Source organism: Manduca sexta, chromosome 24 (genome assembly GCF_014839805.1).
Source record: "Manduca sexta isolate Smith_Timp_Sample1 chromosome 24, JHU_Msex_v1.0, whole genome shotgun sequence".
Lineage (NCBI taxonomy): Eukaryota > Metazoa > Arthropoda > Insecta > Lepidoptera > Sphingidae > Manduca > Manduca sexta.
Window position 1 is genome coordinate 3,335,962 of NC_051138.1, and position 16,016 is coordinate 3,351,977.

General features: G+C 33.7%; 1 protein-coding gene and 1 long non-coding RNA gene across 2 annotated transcripts in view; one reads left to right on the top strand and one right to left on the bottom strand.

Annotated features, from left to right (window-relative positions):
- Nucleotides 1-15,191, bottom strand: part of LOC115440587 (ATP-binding cassette sub-family G member 4) — a 32,347-nt gene extending 17,156 nt beyond the window's left edge. Inside the window, exon 1 of the mRNA XM_030164957.2 lies at nucleotides 14,874-15,191. Coding sequence (XP_030020817.1) covers nucleotides 14,874-15,063 — 190 coding nt within the window. The 5' untranslated portion in view covers nucleotides 15,064-15,191. The remainder of the gene's footprint in view (nucleotides 1-14,873) is intronic.
- LOC115440589 lies at nucleotides 5,961-7,448 on the top strand. Its single transcript, XR_003938370.2, has 3 exons — nucleotides 5,961-6,601; nucleotides 7,092-7,186; nucleotides 7,382-7,448. It is a non-coding gene; the product is annotated as an uncharacterized LOC115440589 (long non-coding RNA).
- Nucleotides 15,192-16,016: the final 825 nt, after the last annotated feature.

The following is a 16,016-nucleotide window of genomic DNA, read 5'->3' on the forward strand; positions in this document are numbered from 1 at the left end:
GTTGCTTCCGCCTTGATTTGGACTTCGTATTGTGTCTTTATCGGGTTTTATAATTTGCCCTTTAGCCGCCTATTAGTTGAATCACGGACGATGAATCCGCTCGATAGTGTTAATCATTGTAGCCTTGTGATTATGGTTTGTTGGTTGCCTTTTTGTGCAACGCCTTATGACTTGCTAATTAAGGTTTAACAGATAATTGGAGCAAAGTTGAGGACTTTTAAAACACACATTTTTCTCATTCATTAATGAGAAAAATGTGTAAAAAATGTATATTTATTACTAGCTTTTGATCGCGGCTTCGCCCGCGTGAAGGCGTTTTCCACCATACTTTTTTTCCGACTTACTTGATATGTATCGTTATATTATGACCAAATTACACAAAATCGCTATAAATTGTAGCCTATGTGTTATTCTAATGTATAAACAATATTACTGTAAAGTCATCCGAATGCGTTCAGTAGTTTTTTTAGTGAAAGAGGAATAAACATCAAGTACATACATACATCCATCCTCACAAACTTTCGCATTTATAATATTAGGTGGATTGTACCTACATAAAAGTCAGATTGCATAAGGATACATAAGTACCGAATTCTATTTACATTGTACTATATGATGCAACTGATAAATTATTTCGTAGATATAATTAACATTTTTAGTTCAATCAAGCTATATGCGTAAATATTTACTTCTATTTTATGCCAACCACGATTCCTTTTTATACAAGGTTATATCATAATTGCTTAGTTGAAAACAACTCACAATACAGAATGTAGCAAATTGAATGCATAAAGCAAAGCTGTCAAGAGATAAACTTTAACAACGATAGCTCATGAGGTCGTTTCTAGCGGCATACTTAATTAGAATACACAACTAATATTACACAGCAATTAAATTATATTATATTAATTTATCAATATATTAAAGACATCCGCTTGGTAAATTGATGTTTTCATTAAATTAGAAATGGTTTGAGAAGCATCTATATCGTAGAAAATAACGTGGATAATAATAATAATAATAATAATAATATAATAACTGATACGCAAATTATGTATGTAAGGATAGTGAAAATGATAAATGTAAAAACAACAAAAATGTTTTGCGATACATTTAGGAATCAAAAGTACCTACATAACATCACGCATTTATCCCCGAAGGGGTATGCGGAGGCGCAACTAGGGCACCCACTTTTCACCAAGTATGTTCCGTCCCAAGATATGATAGGGGGCGAGCCTATCGCCATATCGGGCACAAATTCCAGACTCCGGGCTGATACTAAGCAGAAAAACCTAAATATCACTTTGCCCGACCCGGGATTCGAACCCAGGACCTCAGAGCGCTATTGTACCGGACATGCAATACAACTACGCCACCGAGGCAATCAATATTCAGGCAGGAATCAAAAGTGGTATCTTTGATTACCGCCGTTGACAACAACCGAAAGCAGTTTGACATTGAAATAAGCAACTTTTCGACGTTTTTAATTATAAACATAAATATTGCAGAAATTACCTATTTTTTTTTTATATTTAAGAATTATTCCTGAACGATATAAATCTATGTAACACTAAACGAGAATCGAAGTTCATTAAGGAACATGGTGTATTTAATAAATGATGAGTTCAAAGATCATGCTGTCACGTGATTCTATGACCACAGATTATAATGATCCTGAATGAATATTATAGTATTTATAAATATTGTATAATTATGTAGGCGGCATAAAATTATGTATAAACATTAAACCGAGATATATTCCGTTGCCAACTTACTACAGTTAGATTATGATTAAAATGCTGATGCATTAAATGGTTAGGCAAAACAAACTAAAAATTACAGTTCTTTTACAAAAAAAATACACTGTTAGCAGGTAACGTTAGTTTATTACAAAGTTATAATAAGATAAATCTACTAATGATAATAAATCTAGATATCCATAAACCGAATTCTTTAATGTAGGTATAGATATTATTTTATTTCTACAAATCTTTTACCTACTCTCTGCTATAACAGTCAGTCAGTCCCAGAAGCATACTAGATACTTAATATTTTTAGCTTCTAAAGTCAAATAAAGATTCGTTTTGATAATATAGCTCAATATTAATATAAATTATCCAAAGACTTCATCGGTGCGGCTTCGCCTCAGGGTGTTACCAACTTCATGGGAAGAATATTCCTCTTATTACTTATTGAGAAAATATCATTACACGTGCATTCTGTTATAAATTTAAATATTTATATGATGAATATAAATACCTAGTTTAGAGTGACGTAAAACGTTGCAAGAAAAATCATTAATTCAAGCAACTTATTTATATAACATGTTAGCATTTTGTGCAAAAACTGGTATTTATAATACAAACTTTTAACGGGTCTCTATCTGCATATTATTACGATCAAAGTTTATGTATTTTACAATTTAATAAATTTTTACAACTGATGGTTCCTGGCATTACGTATGTTTGTTCTTTGTTGAACTATTTTTGTCCACCTGACATTACGTTTGTTGGCCTGGGGTCCGTTCAAGTATTACGTAACGCAATTTTTTAAGATTTTTTACCCCTCCACCCCCCCATGTTACGCGCCGTAACATTTTCCTGTACGCCTTCGCCTCCGGTTACATAACTCTACAGTGTAACTTTTTATCTAAAATTCACAATTTTTTTCACGCAAAGTACTGGAAAGTCGTTAAAATGCCTTTGTTATTGTTTTAAAATAACAAAAAAACTAATGTTACATAACGCGTTGTACGAAAGCCACCTCCCGTCCCTGTAACGCATCGTAACGTTTTACGAGACTACTCCCCTCCAAATTACGTTACGTAATACTCGAACGGCCCCTGGCAAGGACCCGCTTATACAAATGGGTAAACGGGCGGGTTTAGGTGGAGCTTTAGGCGCTCGCAACCCTTGAAAATTAAGCGACCATGCTAAGGGCAATCCACTAACGGGTTGTGAACCTCGGCTCAGGACATTAATTGGGAAAGAATGAGACATAGTGATGAAATAGTGATACGGCAAATTAGTCTCTATATTATGTAGGTAACGAATCTACGTTCTTAAATAAAAGCAAACCTAAGAATAATGAATTAACAAAATCAGGATTTTTATCAAATAAAATGTATGAAAATTAATTATACATATAATAAATCTTATCTTTAACAACTATGTTTGTAAGTAAGTTTACCTATCAAGCAAACAGTTCTAAGTTCAACAACAAAACATAATTATTGCTAATGCGATATCGAAGAATTACTTATGTACGCGACCTTATATGGGCGAAATAGTTTACAATATGGATAAGAGATACGTTTCAAAAATTTGTTATAAAATAGGTAAAAATTTGCACATATTTTTTAAAAATAGATTCGAGAAAACAATAATTTTATTAATTTTTTTTAGCCTTAAATTTATTTTAAATAAAATTGGTGATCACTTACCATCAGGTGAACGGTATTCTCATTTGCCAATTTAGTTAGCTACTTACATTGTAAAAAAATAGCTACATTTATTAAAATGTAAGTAATTGGTAATTAATAAAGGTATTGTTTCAACATTCCTAAATTTTGTTTTTACTTTACCAAAGCAACTTTGCTGACTATCAAATTACGTAAATATAATAATTCACAATTCACCATGTAAATTAATAATGTTATATTATGTAGGTGGCAAAAGGTAAGAAAAGGACAAATGCGACATAAATAATCGTTTCTTTTGATCACGTTAATTCACAAGTTTGATTTTTTCACAGCTAAGAGTACAAATAGGCCCGAGTATTTCATAAAAGTAAATTATATAATTATATATAAAGTTCACATAAGTATGTCAATTTCGTTCCCAAGAAAAAGGGTTTTAACTGACAGAAAAACGAACCACAAAGTGTTCCTATAAAGATTCATTTTGAGGTACAGATCGCTACTGATATAATTAGCATCATAAATATATCATTCCCTAATAGTGTCGGATATCTTCAATCACTTTATACGTAAAAAAATGTTTGAGCTGTCATAATTTATGATTCTAATAAAATTTCATAAATTGCCTTGTGTTACATTACACGGTAAAAACGTGAAACTAATATCACTGATAATACGAATTACTTACGTTTCATTCACTCACATATCTGGCAATGTTGCCCTTCTCAAATAGCTTAATTCGGACCAATAAAAAAGCTGAGAAGTTGGGGTCGCTTAAAATTGCCCACATCCTACTTTTAAAGTGGCATAGAACTATGGATGTGTAGTTGAATAAACTGACAAGTGCTTTCGGATATATAATGACTTTGTAATGTTTCGGATCGTCGCGTTGCTTCGTCAAAATACCAGATATTAGGTTCGCTAAGCAAAAATCAAGGGTCATTTGCGACGTGCAAAACCTCACGTGCCAACACCACAATTATTTTAACTGTTTTTGCAACAGTTTAAATATGTATGGGAAGAGATTATGTTCGTAAATATACTTTTTTTTCGCATTAACTGGATGACGAAGATTTGTCACTTGATTCAGACTTATGATAATTTGTTTTAAAATTAACGAAATAAGTATTTTTATGTTTAATAATGCCTTTGGTCTTTTAAAATTTATTTGTATGTCTAAGAGTCAATCATTCTTGGCGTTTCTGGATAAGGAAGTTCATAGTAACTGTAGTTTTGCTCACATTTGATATCTATCGGCCAGCTGTTAAGAGTCAATGAACTCTGAGCAGCTGATTGTTCCGACACAAAGATTGAACGCGAACATATATATAGACATATTGTACAGAAAATGATTATCACTACAGCTGTTCTATTGTGATCGAATGTTTTCATCTAGGCAAATAATCCACTTTCATATTTATCGCTTCCCTATGATCCGTCGAAGTTAATCTATGATTGCTATGTGACAATTGTTGACTACGGTGCTAGTCAATAGAAGTGACTACGATACAGAGAATTCTCAGTGGTCTAACTCTAAAGTAAGTCTTTATTGTAAATTTTGTACCATTCCGTGAACCTGGACTGAATCGAATGTTATCAAGTAGCACGCGATAATCTACGTATCGAATATCCGGGTACAGAAAGGACACGGCTTATCGTGCGTTGTCATATCATTGAGACTTGGATGCATGTAGGAAAGTACAGAGTTTTCTTTCTGAAGCATTGTTCACAAATTATGTCGCAAAATTGAAATTGACGGTGGGTTAAGCAGCGTTTAGAGATACCGACGAGCAGGGCATTTTTTGTGGGGATACGCGGAGACACGCAGGTCTCCAAACGAAATTTCGATAATGTCGAAAAAAATTGTCATTAAAAACTACAAGAAAGGAGGGGGTACAAGAAATGGGCTTACAACGTTCGAGATTTTGCGTCCCCCAAAAAAGAAGTGTCAAAAAAGGCCTGCCGACAAGTATACGTACTTTTCTCACTCCCCAAAATATTTTCAGAATATTTACATCGTACAGGCAACTTTGTACAATGTTCCGCAAGCTGTCACGTTGTTTCCGAGAAACTAAGACAGTAACTTTAACAACATCAGCAACTTCCAATTTCATAGTAGTGTAAACGTTCTCGACAGCAAATGATAACAACTGCGCGTTGCCAAAATGGTTTAAATAGACAATTAGTTACAACTAATAGCAAACGAAAGACTGCATCGATCCCATCTTAATTGACATAACACATGACTTAAAATTTTTGATGATAAAACATTTATAATTCACATTATTATTCAGGTAAGTATATACTTGTCTGGTAGCATAGTAATATTATGCATCATTTGCAGTGTTTGCGTCCAAAAAACCTGTTCGTTGTAAACTGGTTTTCGAATAGAATAATTGAGTGCTAATGACTTTATAAGGGGAGATGGAGCGAGGTCATTTGTTTAACCATGAATTATATATCTTTCACAGTGCACCAAGTTACACTAACATAGTATTATGTTTTTATTACTAAAATTATTAACACTGATAAATTTATTTTTTCAATTGTCAGATAAAATAAGACAAATTCTCAAATTGACAAGTTGAGACAATTGACAAGACAAGTATACATACAACTGTCATTTTTAAATCGTTTATGTTTCGTGAGTCAAAAGTCATTGTTTTTGCTAACAGAGCTGGATGCTAATTCAATTCTTTCCATAATTCTTTTTTACAACTATTTTATTTTATGATAATATTGCAAAGGTTAAATAAATGTGAAATGTCAACTCAGCTATTTCAAATATAAAACAGCATATACTTAATATGAATAACGTGGCAGCGTCGTAGAAAATAACATGCCAAAACGTAAATAATTTTAACATATTAATACTACACTATTGAAATGCATGATAGCCTATTTGGGAATAGAACAGTCTGCCGAGACGAATTTCCGCAGATTCAAAACTCAAGGTACACACCTCCGACGTTTTGAAGCCATGTGTGTATTTTTTATCAATTATCGTTCACTTTAACGGTGAAGAAAAACATCGTGTGTAAATCAAAACAGCTGTGAGTTCTTCATAAGTATTAAGAGAGTATGTGAGGTCTGCTAACCGGCTTTAAGCATCCAAAGTTATTACATTGTATAGTAGATGAGGCCTGTGCTTACCAGTGGGCAGTTTACAGTGTGTACTACAAGGTTGGTATTAAATTATATATATTTATATTCGAATACGAAAAACATGAGACAATATAGTACATCATTTACCGTAAATCTTTAATATATATTATCCCTGTAAACGAGCGACTGATTTAATAACAATAGGATGGTATAAAGAGAGAGGATTGGGATAAAAAACGATATAAAAAATAAGTTTTTTAGAAAATTAAAATAAGAAATACTCACACGAAACACTTTGCTTTTACCATTTCATACCATTCTGAAAACGGTTTCGAAACGGATTAACCTTAAATACTTTTGATAATAAATTACGCAACGACCTATAGAAACGATAGTATATCTATGTAGGTCTTATCCAACTTCACGTGCAGATAACTATCGAATGCCGATTATTTGATTAAATGTGCTTTTCAATTTAGGTGTCAGCATAAAACGAGGGTCAAGAGCCTTGTCTAATTGATGGCAAACGCTACATAAAAATACAATTGAATTTTTAAATTATTTCCAGCCTCTCCGGATTTCGGCCACGGCGGTCAATATCAACGAAGATCAGCATGGTACGAAGGAGATATTATAGTGCCTAAGTGTGTGCGCAATACACAGGTGAATTCTTCACTCTTATAGTCTGGTGAGACTTCAATCCGATATGGCTGGAAAGAGATCAGGCGTAAGACCAGCGGCTTTATGTGCTTTCCAAAGCACGGGGGTATCTCACCGTAAACTTTCTGCCTCCGAGCTGCGATTAAGTAATTTTTAAGATGGAAAAACCCACTCACATTATTTTTTGGTCCATGCCAGGATTCGAACCCAGGATTTCACCGTAGACAATTACAACTACGCCGAAGCATTCAATTACGAGTTATGTTATCGCACTGTGCTTGTTACAATGATGTAATAATATCGAGGTCTATACAAGAAAAATGTCTTAGAGAAAACAGCGTATGTTATAAAGCCACCGACAAGCATTGTGTAAGGCTGTTCGTTTTATTAAAGCAGGCATATCATAGTACAATAACCGTCCATTTTAGGTCCTAAATCTCATTTCGATGAATCAATCAATGCTAGAAATAATGGTAGGCAATAATCGCCAGCAACATTTGTTTTTTAATATATGACAAAGACTCGTATGTAAGTCAACGAGGGCGAGGATTGTCTCTCTATTGTGTACCTAAGTTCAGACGGCGTACAATAATTGAGTACGATAATTGCTAGCAATTATTGATCCGTCTAAATGAGGCTTAAATAAATAACTCCTTATATTGCATTATTTGACATCGTGGTCGTATCTTAGTCGGTCAAATGACATCCAAGCTTACAAAAATTAGCATAAAGATTAGGGGAAATGTTCGGAACACGAATATAAATAAAATTCAAAATACAATGATCCAGCATAAATAAATCGATATCAAAGTTCGTCAGATTTGTTTGCTGCATTTTTAAACAATACGGTTAGTTTTATCATAAAAATAAGTTCTACAAAATTGTAGACAAACGAGTGTTTATAAAAATGTTCTAACATATTTTTTTTATAATCATAATTTCTGAAACATATAGAAAGTTAAAGTTGAAAAAGGATTGATCTCTGAGTTTGAGTCAAAATGTGCGTCTGCGCGGCGCTTACGGCGATAAACTCGCTATTGACCACAACAATATAGGTCAATCACTTAATCTCATGATCCCTGAGAATTTATTTATATATTAATGAGACTTTGTACACAAAGTATAAAGGCGGCTAATGCCATGGCCATTTTCTCCTAGTTAACCTTCAGATGGTAGAGACCACGAGTATAGATAGAGACGAAGACAGGTGTATTATAAAAACAATAAATAATATGGATAATAATTAAACAGCGGCGATAGCCTAATTGGGTGTGGAACGGAATGGCGATGAATGTCCGCTGGTTCAAAACCCAAGGGCACATACATTTTGTTAATAAAACCACTGTGACGGATCACTATTATTTAATATGATATCTTATTTAAACTTAATGAACTACATTATTGTGGCTGCTCGCCCGTGACAGGAAGAGAAAGAAAAGGCGTGTTGCCGCAAAAACAAATTAAATTACATATTAACAAATGTTACCATAAATAAATATAAATGTACCCGTTCAACACATCTGACTTTAAACAAAATGTGTGTTTTTTATAAATTTTCGCTTGCTTTAACGGTAAAGGAATACATTCCAAGGAAACCTGCATACCTGAGAAGTTCTCTGTAGGAATTTTGAGGGTGTGTGAAGTCTACCAATCTGCACTGGGCCAGCGTGGTGGACTAATGTCGAATCCATCTCTCGCAGTAGTAGAGGAGGCCCGTGCGCAGCAGTGGAACAGTATATAACACAAGGCTGATATTATTATTAAAACAAATATGTTACAATTATAAAACATACTAGTTTCAAAACTATAGTCATATATAAATACATACATAGCTAATTACAAATGTATATAAACAAATATATGAATACACTAATATCTAATGAACTTACAGTTGCTCTCTAGCCTCTACCTTCGCCTAAAGTCGTGAGATTATAACATATTACGTATTAAAATACATACGTCATTGAGAATGTGGGTGAAGGCTATTCGTTCACCTTATTAGTCAAATATTCTTTTATCGATCTCGTAATACGACAATCAATATGGTATTTTAGATTTTAATTATTATTTTTTCTACTACAGTGACAGAATTATAAATTCCTGAGCTTGGATTTAAATGAATGTAGACCAAGACAGAAGTTTTAATTTTCGGATTACCTGTATAAGTAATGTGAAGGAATAAGAATACCAGCTTATGTTGGCACTGGTTCGGCGATATTTTTATGATTCGTTTTTACTGTGTCTCTGACAGAAAGGAACATAAATTATTGTAAAATTAAAACGGTAATACTTACTATCATCTCAAGGATGTCATTTATCTTCAAGCTACAAACATAACTGGTGTAGACATAAATGTTTTAGGTAATATGAGCCCTTTAAGCACTGAGTCCATGTTTACATATAAAACAATTGGACTATGACTTATCCTTAATAAAGATTCATTGCGTTGTTTATATCTAAGTAGTAGATCTATTTCATTACTGCTAGGACGAATTAATAAACCTTTAGGACTTTGGATTCTGATTCAAAACAATATTTTAAATAAACCTCAACCTAAGAGCGTGTGACGAATATTAAAATTAATATCTTTCATTAAAATATACCTAACAACCTTTGAATAAAACAAAAAAATAGTTAACCAGATTTTTAAATTCAGCTGTGCAGGTATCGTCAAAGTTGTATAAAAAAATACAGATGATAGAGAATCTAGACTACGATAGTTATATAATATACATATTTTAAATTCGTAAACTTTACATTTTGGTAATGCGCTTATTTCTTTAACAATGGTCGCAGTATTTTAGTTCAGATTTAAGAACAAAGACACCGCACATTCTCGTCGTTATGTCGTCACAAGGAGAGCTATTGCAGACAAAGAATTATTTGTATTCACACTGTCTTTATAAGTATTAATATAAAAAATATAAGATTGCAAATATTGTTAAATACTAAAAATCCAATCAGAAATCAATGATGCATAAATAAAAAATATATGGGGATAATTTATAAAAACGTTATAAATTGTGTGTGTGTATGTGTGTGTGTATGTTTGTGTTTTTGAGGAAACGATTAATACACATACCTATATAATTCCCAAGAAACAGAAAAGGAAAAGTCATACGTTTGACGTCATACCAATTTAATATTATAAATGAACTTTGATCTCTCTGTGGGTAAATGACTAACGTGATTCTACACCTGATTGCCGAGGTAAGAAACACATTAATTTATTGCTTAATAAATTATGTATCACTTTTGAAAATGATAAGTTAAGATATGAGAAAACAATCGTAATTAAATCTCTCATAAGTATTTTAGGTTGTTGCACATATCATTAGACCATTTGCACTTACCCACATCATAATTTATGATTTGCTTATTAAAAAAAAAACCAAAAGAGGTACTTATTGAAAGACCTTGAATAAAGTCTCCGGCTGAAAAACTACAAATTGATACGGAAAACATGTTTAAACGTTTTGCTATTGTTGTACTTATTAATCATCGTAAATTAAAACGTGTTATTTAATCGATTAATAATTGCTTCGTTCATGGAACATATGAATGAAAAAAAACGAAAGATTTGAAAAAATAAGAAGCATGTCGACTAATATTTTTATATAAATTACCTAGATATAATACTGTCTAGATTATCCATTAGTAATTTATAAACAACCATTTTTTGCTTGGATTAGTAGCCCGCATTAAATGGCTTTACCCCATGTTCATGGGAGAATAATGTTGCTAAAATATAATAATATAATATTACGCCTGTATCTGTCGTACTGCTGGGCACAGGGCCTCCTCTAATACTGAGAGGGACTAGGCTTTAGTCCACTACGCTGACCTAGTGCGGATTGGTAGACTACACACCCTCAAATTTCCTATAGAGAATTTCTCAGCTATGCAGGTTTCCTCACGATGTTTTCCTTCACCATTAAAGCATGTATAATATACTTACTTAAAATTTTACTTTTGCTAATCCGTATCAAAATCCAATTTTGTTACAAAAGTAGCCTCTAGCACTGAGGGATACTTAAGCTTCCTATTCCTTGGTGTATAGTTATGATCGATAGACCACAAAAGGGACACAATACTTAGTCTGGCCATAAATACTGTTACACTTAATTATAAAAAAATATTACATTTGAATTTCGAATCTGTCATTTTTATACGATTGTTCATTGTGTTTTCTCATTTTGGCGCCAATACATTGTAAAATATTTTGCGATATTAAAATGGTGTGGGGTGATAAAGAGAACCGAATCGCTGTGATAGCATTACACAAAGTAGGTATGGAGCCAAATGCAATTTTTAAAACTCTCCATACACTTGGTATTAGTAAAATGTTTGTGTACCGGGCTATTAATAGGTACAATGAGACCTCCTCTGTTTGTGACAGAAAAGATCTGGCCGTCCACGTAGTGTTCGTACGAAAAAGGTGGTCAAAGCAGTAAGGGAAAGAATTCGAAGAAATCCTGTCCGAAAGCAAAAGATTTTATCTCGGGAAATGAAGATAGCACCTAGAACCATGTCGCGTATTTTAAAAGATGACTTAGGACTTGCAGCCTATAAGAGACGCACTGGCCATTTCTTAACTGATAATTTAAAGAAGAATAGGGTGGTAAAATCGAAACAACTACTGAAGCGGTACGCAAAGGGAGGTCACAGAAAAATTTTGTTTACGGATGAGAAAATTTTTACAATTGAGCAACATTTTAACAAACAAAATGACCGTATTTATGCTCAAAGCTCTAAGGAAGCTTCCCAATTAGTCGACAGAGTGCAACGTGGACATTATCCGACTTCAGTGATGGTTTGGTGGGGTGTTAGCTATGAAGGAGTGACTGAGCCATATTTTTTGTGAAAAAGGTATCAAAACATCGGCACAAGTGTATCAAGATACCATTCTTGAGAAGGTAGTTAAGCCCCTTAACATCACCATGTTCAATAACCAAGTATGGTCCTTCCAGCAAGACTCGGCGCCGGGTCATAAAGCTCGGTCCACGCAGTCTTGGTTGGAATCGAACGTTTCGGACTTCATCAGAGCTGAAGACTGGCCGTCGTCTAGTCCCGATCTTAATCCGCTGGATTATGATTTGTGGTCAGTTTTAGAGAGTACAGCTTGCTCTAAACGCCATGATAATTTGGAGTCCCTAAAACAATCTATACGATTGGCAGTGAAGAATTTTCCCATGGAAAGAGTGCGTGCTTCTATTGATAACTGGCCTCATCGTTTAAAGGACTGTATTGCAGCCAATGGAGACCACTTCGAATAAGCTTTTTATATTTTTAATTGTTTTATATTTATGTATTAAACTGACACACTGTAAAAGTAATAAATGTTATTTGCAGTTAACAATTTTCTTTTTTCTTTATTACAATATTTATGGCAAGACTAGGTAGTATCTAATAGAGTTGAGTTTGATGATAATGCAAAATTATTGACCTACCGCCTTACCTAAAGACTTTTGTAAATTTGTGCACTTATCTGATTCCCGCCCTTTACGCTACTCTAATGCTTATCAACTAAAAACTCCCGTCCATATTTTCTCCTTCGACAAGCCTTTTTCTGTACAGACTGTCAGATTATGGAATAAATTACTGCCGCTATACGACGGGCAAAATCACTGACACTTTTCAAGACGCTTTTACAAAACATTACATTTTAAAAAGATTACCTTTCCATAACTAATTAAGCTCACGTTGCTGTTTTAAACTTTTATTTTACTTTGTTTGTATGATATTTAGCATGTTATATATTTATGTATAATATAATATAATATACTTACATTCAATCAAAACTATACACTCGTAGTTGCGTTACTATTTTTTTAGACTTAAGCCAATAATATAAAGTATTCCTACGGTTGTCTGGAAGATCACATCAAGCGACAAGACCGCATATTGTTCATCTTATTTATTTAAAGTTTAAGTTTGGTTCGAGTCCTTTTGGAATTTGTTTAACATGTGCAATAGTTTTTGTATCTTCGTCTTGTTTAGGTCTTGGATAACCCTTTCAAATAGCCAGACATTTTCACATTTTCAATCGTTCTTCACGTGTATGTTATTGATACTTAATTTTAATCGTATCCTTTAATGATCTCTTTCTGATTTCGACGTCTTTTGATCCTACAAAATCCATAGACGTTAATCTATCGGTTCCAATCTCAAACCTAATACATGGCTTAACGCCGAGTTTTTACACGCTTTTGAATCATCTCCCACATTATGCTGTAAGTTTTTATTCATTGTATATCTTGTATTTTCAGTCATTGTTAATTTATGAACTAACAAATTGTAAGGTTCTTTTATTATACAAAAATTAGACACACTAGTTCATAGGAAAATCAAAAAGTCTATACAATATGGAATAGAAAGTAGCAAGCATTCGTTGAATGAAAATAAAATGTCTTGTGAATTGCATTATATTGAAGTAGCAACTGGCAATGTGAACATAATAACTATATTTGTAATGCGAATACAACAGCAGAAAAAGGGTTACTTGATAGGAAAGCGTGGACTAACGACTCAAAACTTGCGTTATCCATAAATGTTGAATGTGTATCGTGATATCAGAATTTATCGCAACAGAATATGTCCTTGCCCTTAGCAACGATTACAAAGGTGATAGCAGATTTCCGCCTTCAAAGTATCAAGCAAATATCTTTAGTTTTCCGTGCTAATTAACGACTAATTAGTATCCAGTCCTGCGCTTATGTAAACCAAGCTATCATAGAAATAGGTTGGTGTAAAGTTCACAAGCGAATCACTACCCGCTTTGATGCTAACTACCTTATCCATGCATATCATATTATCTACAACTTGTTACTCATGAAGATTATATTATTAATCATTTATCCAGTATGCTATTATCGATACAATTATATCCAAAGGTTTTAAATAATCATGTAGAGTGCCTTATGTGCCGTATCACTTTATCCACAAGAATAGATCGAAATATTGTAACATGACCGATATAATGGCTAATGGTCTTTCTGTATTTGTTTGAGCAAAAAGAGACATTGTTGTTATTATTTATTTGTATTGTAATTTATTAGGCTATTGTTTTAAGGAGCTATGGTAAAGATGGCGTGTGAATCGGCTTAAAATATATATTTTAATTAACACGGTCGTTAATATTTTGAATAATTTCTTTTGGGAACTTCGAATCGTGGGAAATCGCGTGTAGGTATGTGCAATGAGTAGTAATTATAATAATATAGATGCAACATTGTAACGAGTTATTTATTGTCACTACTTACGACGCATACTCCTATTGAGTGTACATAATTAGATCATTCAATGAATTATTTTTGTGATTTGAGTGTTTTACGTTATGCACGTACTTATTATACTTTAATAACTGTCATTAAACCTATCATTTCCAACTGTATTTTTCTAAGCACGTCTAAGAGATTATTCCAAGCGCTAAACTTCGCTGTAAAACGTTATAATAAATTGTTAAAATAAATTCCTGCAATATTATCTTGAATATCCTTCTGCAATTAATATTATTTAAAAATATATCGCAAATCACGAAGCGAAAACAATGCATTCCTGCATTCACTAGTAAACAAGCAATGAATAATATTGTTTACATTTTAGTCCTGTTAATTGTTACTACAGTACGCAGTTACACGATACTGATAGGCGACAAACGACATGAAGTGTAATCACTAACTGAACTTACCTTTGTTAAATCCTAATCTGACTGTGCACGTGATGTTGGTGAACTGGATATCCACGGGGTCCGTGGACGGGACCCTTGTAAGACCTTGGGCAACAACATGCTTCTGGGGCTCCTTGGCGGCTATTGATACAGAAGCTTTCTCGGGGGTGTAAGACACACTTTCCTCGATTTGCGCGCCGGCTAACATCATTTTGGATAACTGAAGATCGCGCGTGCGCGGAGCGGTACGTGGCACGAGAATGGACTCACGCGCCTCGCCAACTACAGCCGACTGCCGAGCGGCGACTGCGCGGGCGCAACCTTTGTGCGATATTCGCGCGTCTTCATTGATAGCATTATGTCAGCGCAGACCGTTCGAAGCGTAATCAAGTTTATGCCAGAATCGGTGTTGTTACGATTTTAGTCTTTAATCGCATTACAATAGAACTATAAATAAAGTATCCTTTAGAAGTCCTGATCGCTGCGCTTCGCACAGTACGCGCTGACGTAGCGACACTAGCATTAGTGAACAATGCCCTTTATTGTTTTATTTGTGTTGGCTTAAGCATTGCATTGTAGTCTACGCGGTGTTTGTTATTATTTATTTAATATTCATTTAAGTATATCCTTAAGATTAAATTGTTGTCATTTATTTTATTTTTACTAATCGATGTTGTAACTGAAATTAGTAGATCAATTTTATGCAATTGATTAGATTGAAAATAATGGCTTTTCAACTTCTTTTAAAAGCTATGGTTTATTAGTTCAATTCTAGTGAGAGAGCTATGCTGCATAGACCGAGTTAGTAATACCACTGTCTTACAGAAAGCAATTGTGAATTCGTATCTCTTGTTTTACTATGGTCAGTGAGATGGCAGGAGGTGCAAAATCCTTCGCGTTTTCCAATTTCCATTGTCAGGCAGGCAACGGCGTAACTTCTGGGTGTTCATAGGCGGTAATGATGTCTTACCCACGTGACAATCTCATTTGCGTATCTTGAAATTTATTTATTCATGATTAATTATATAAATAAATAAAAACATCCTTGTCTAGGACCAAGCCGTTATGCGATGGTGCATTCTCATTATTGTGATCGTTTATTACTCGAATGATCACGATTTTGAGGGATACTCCTATACTGTACCTAGTTACGGTCGGGTAAGG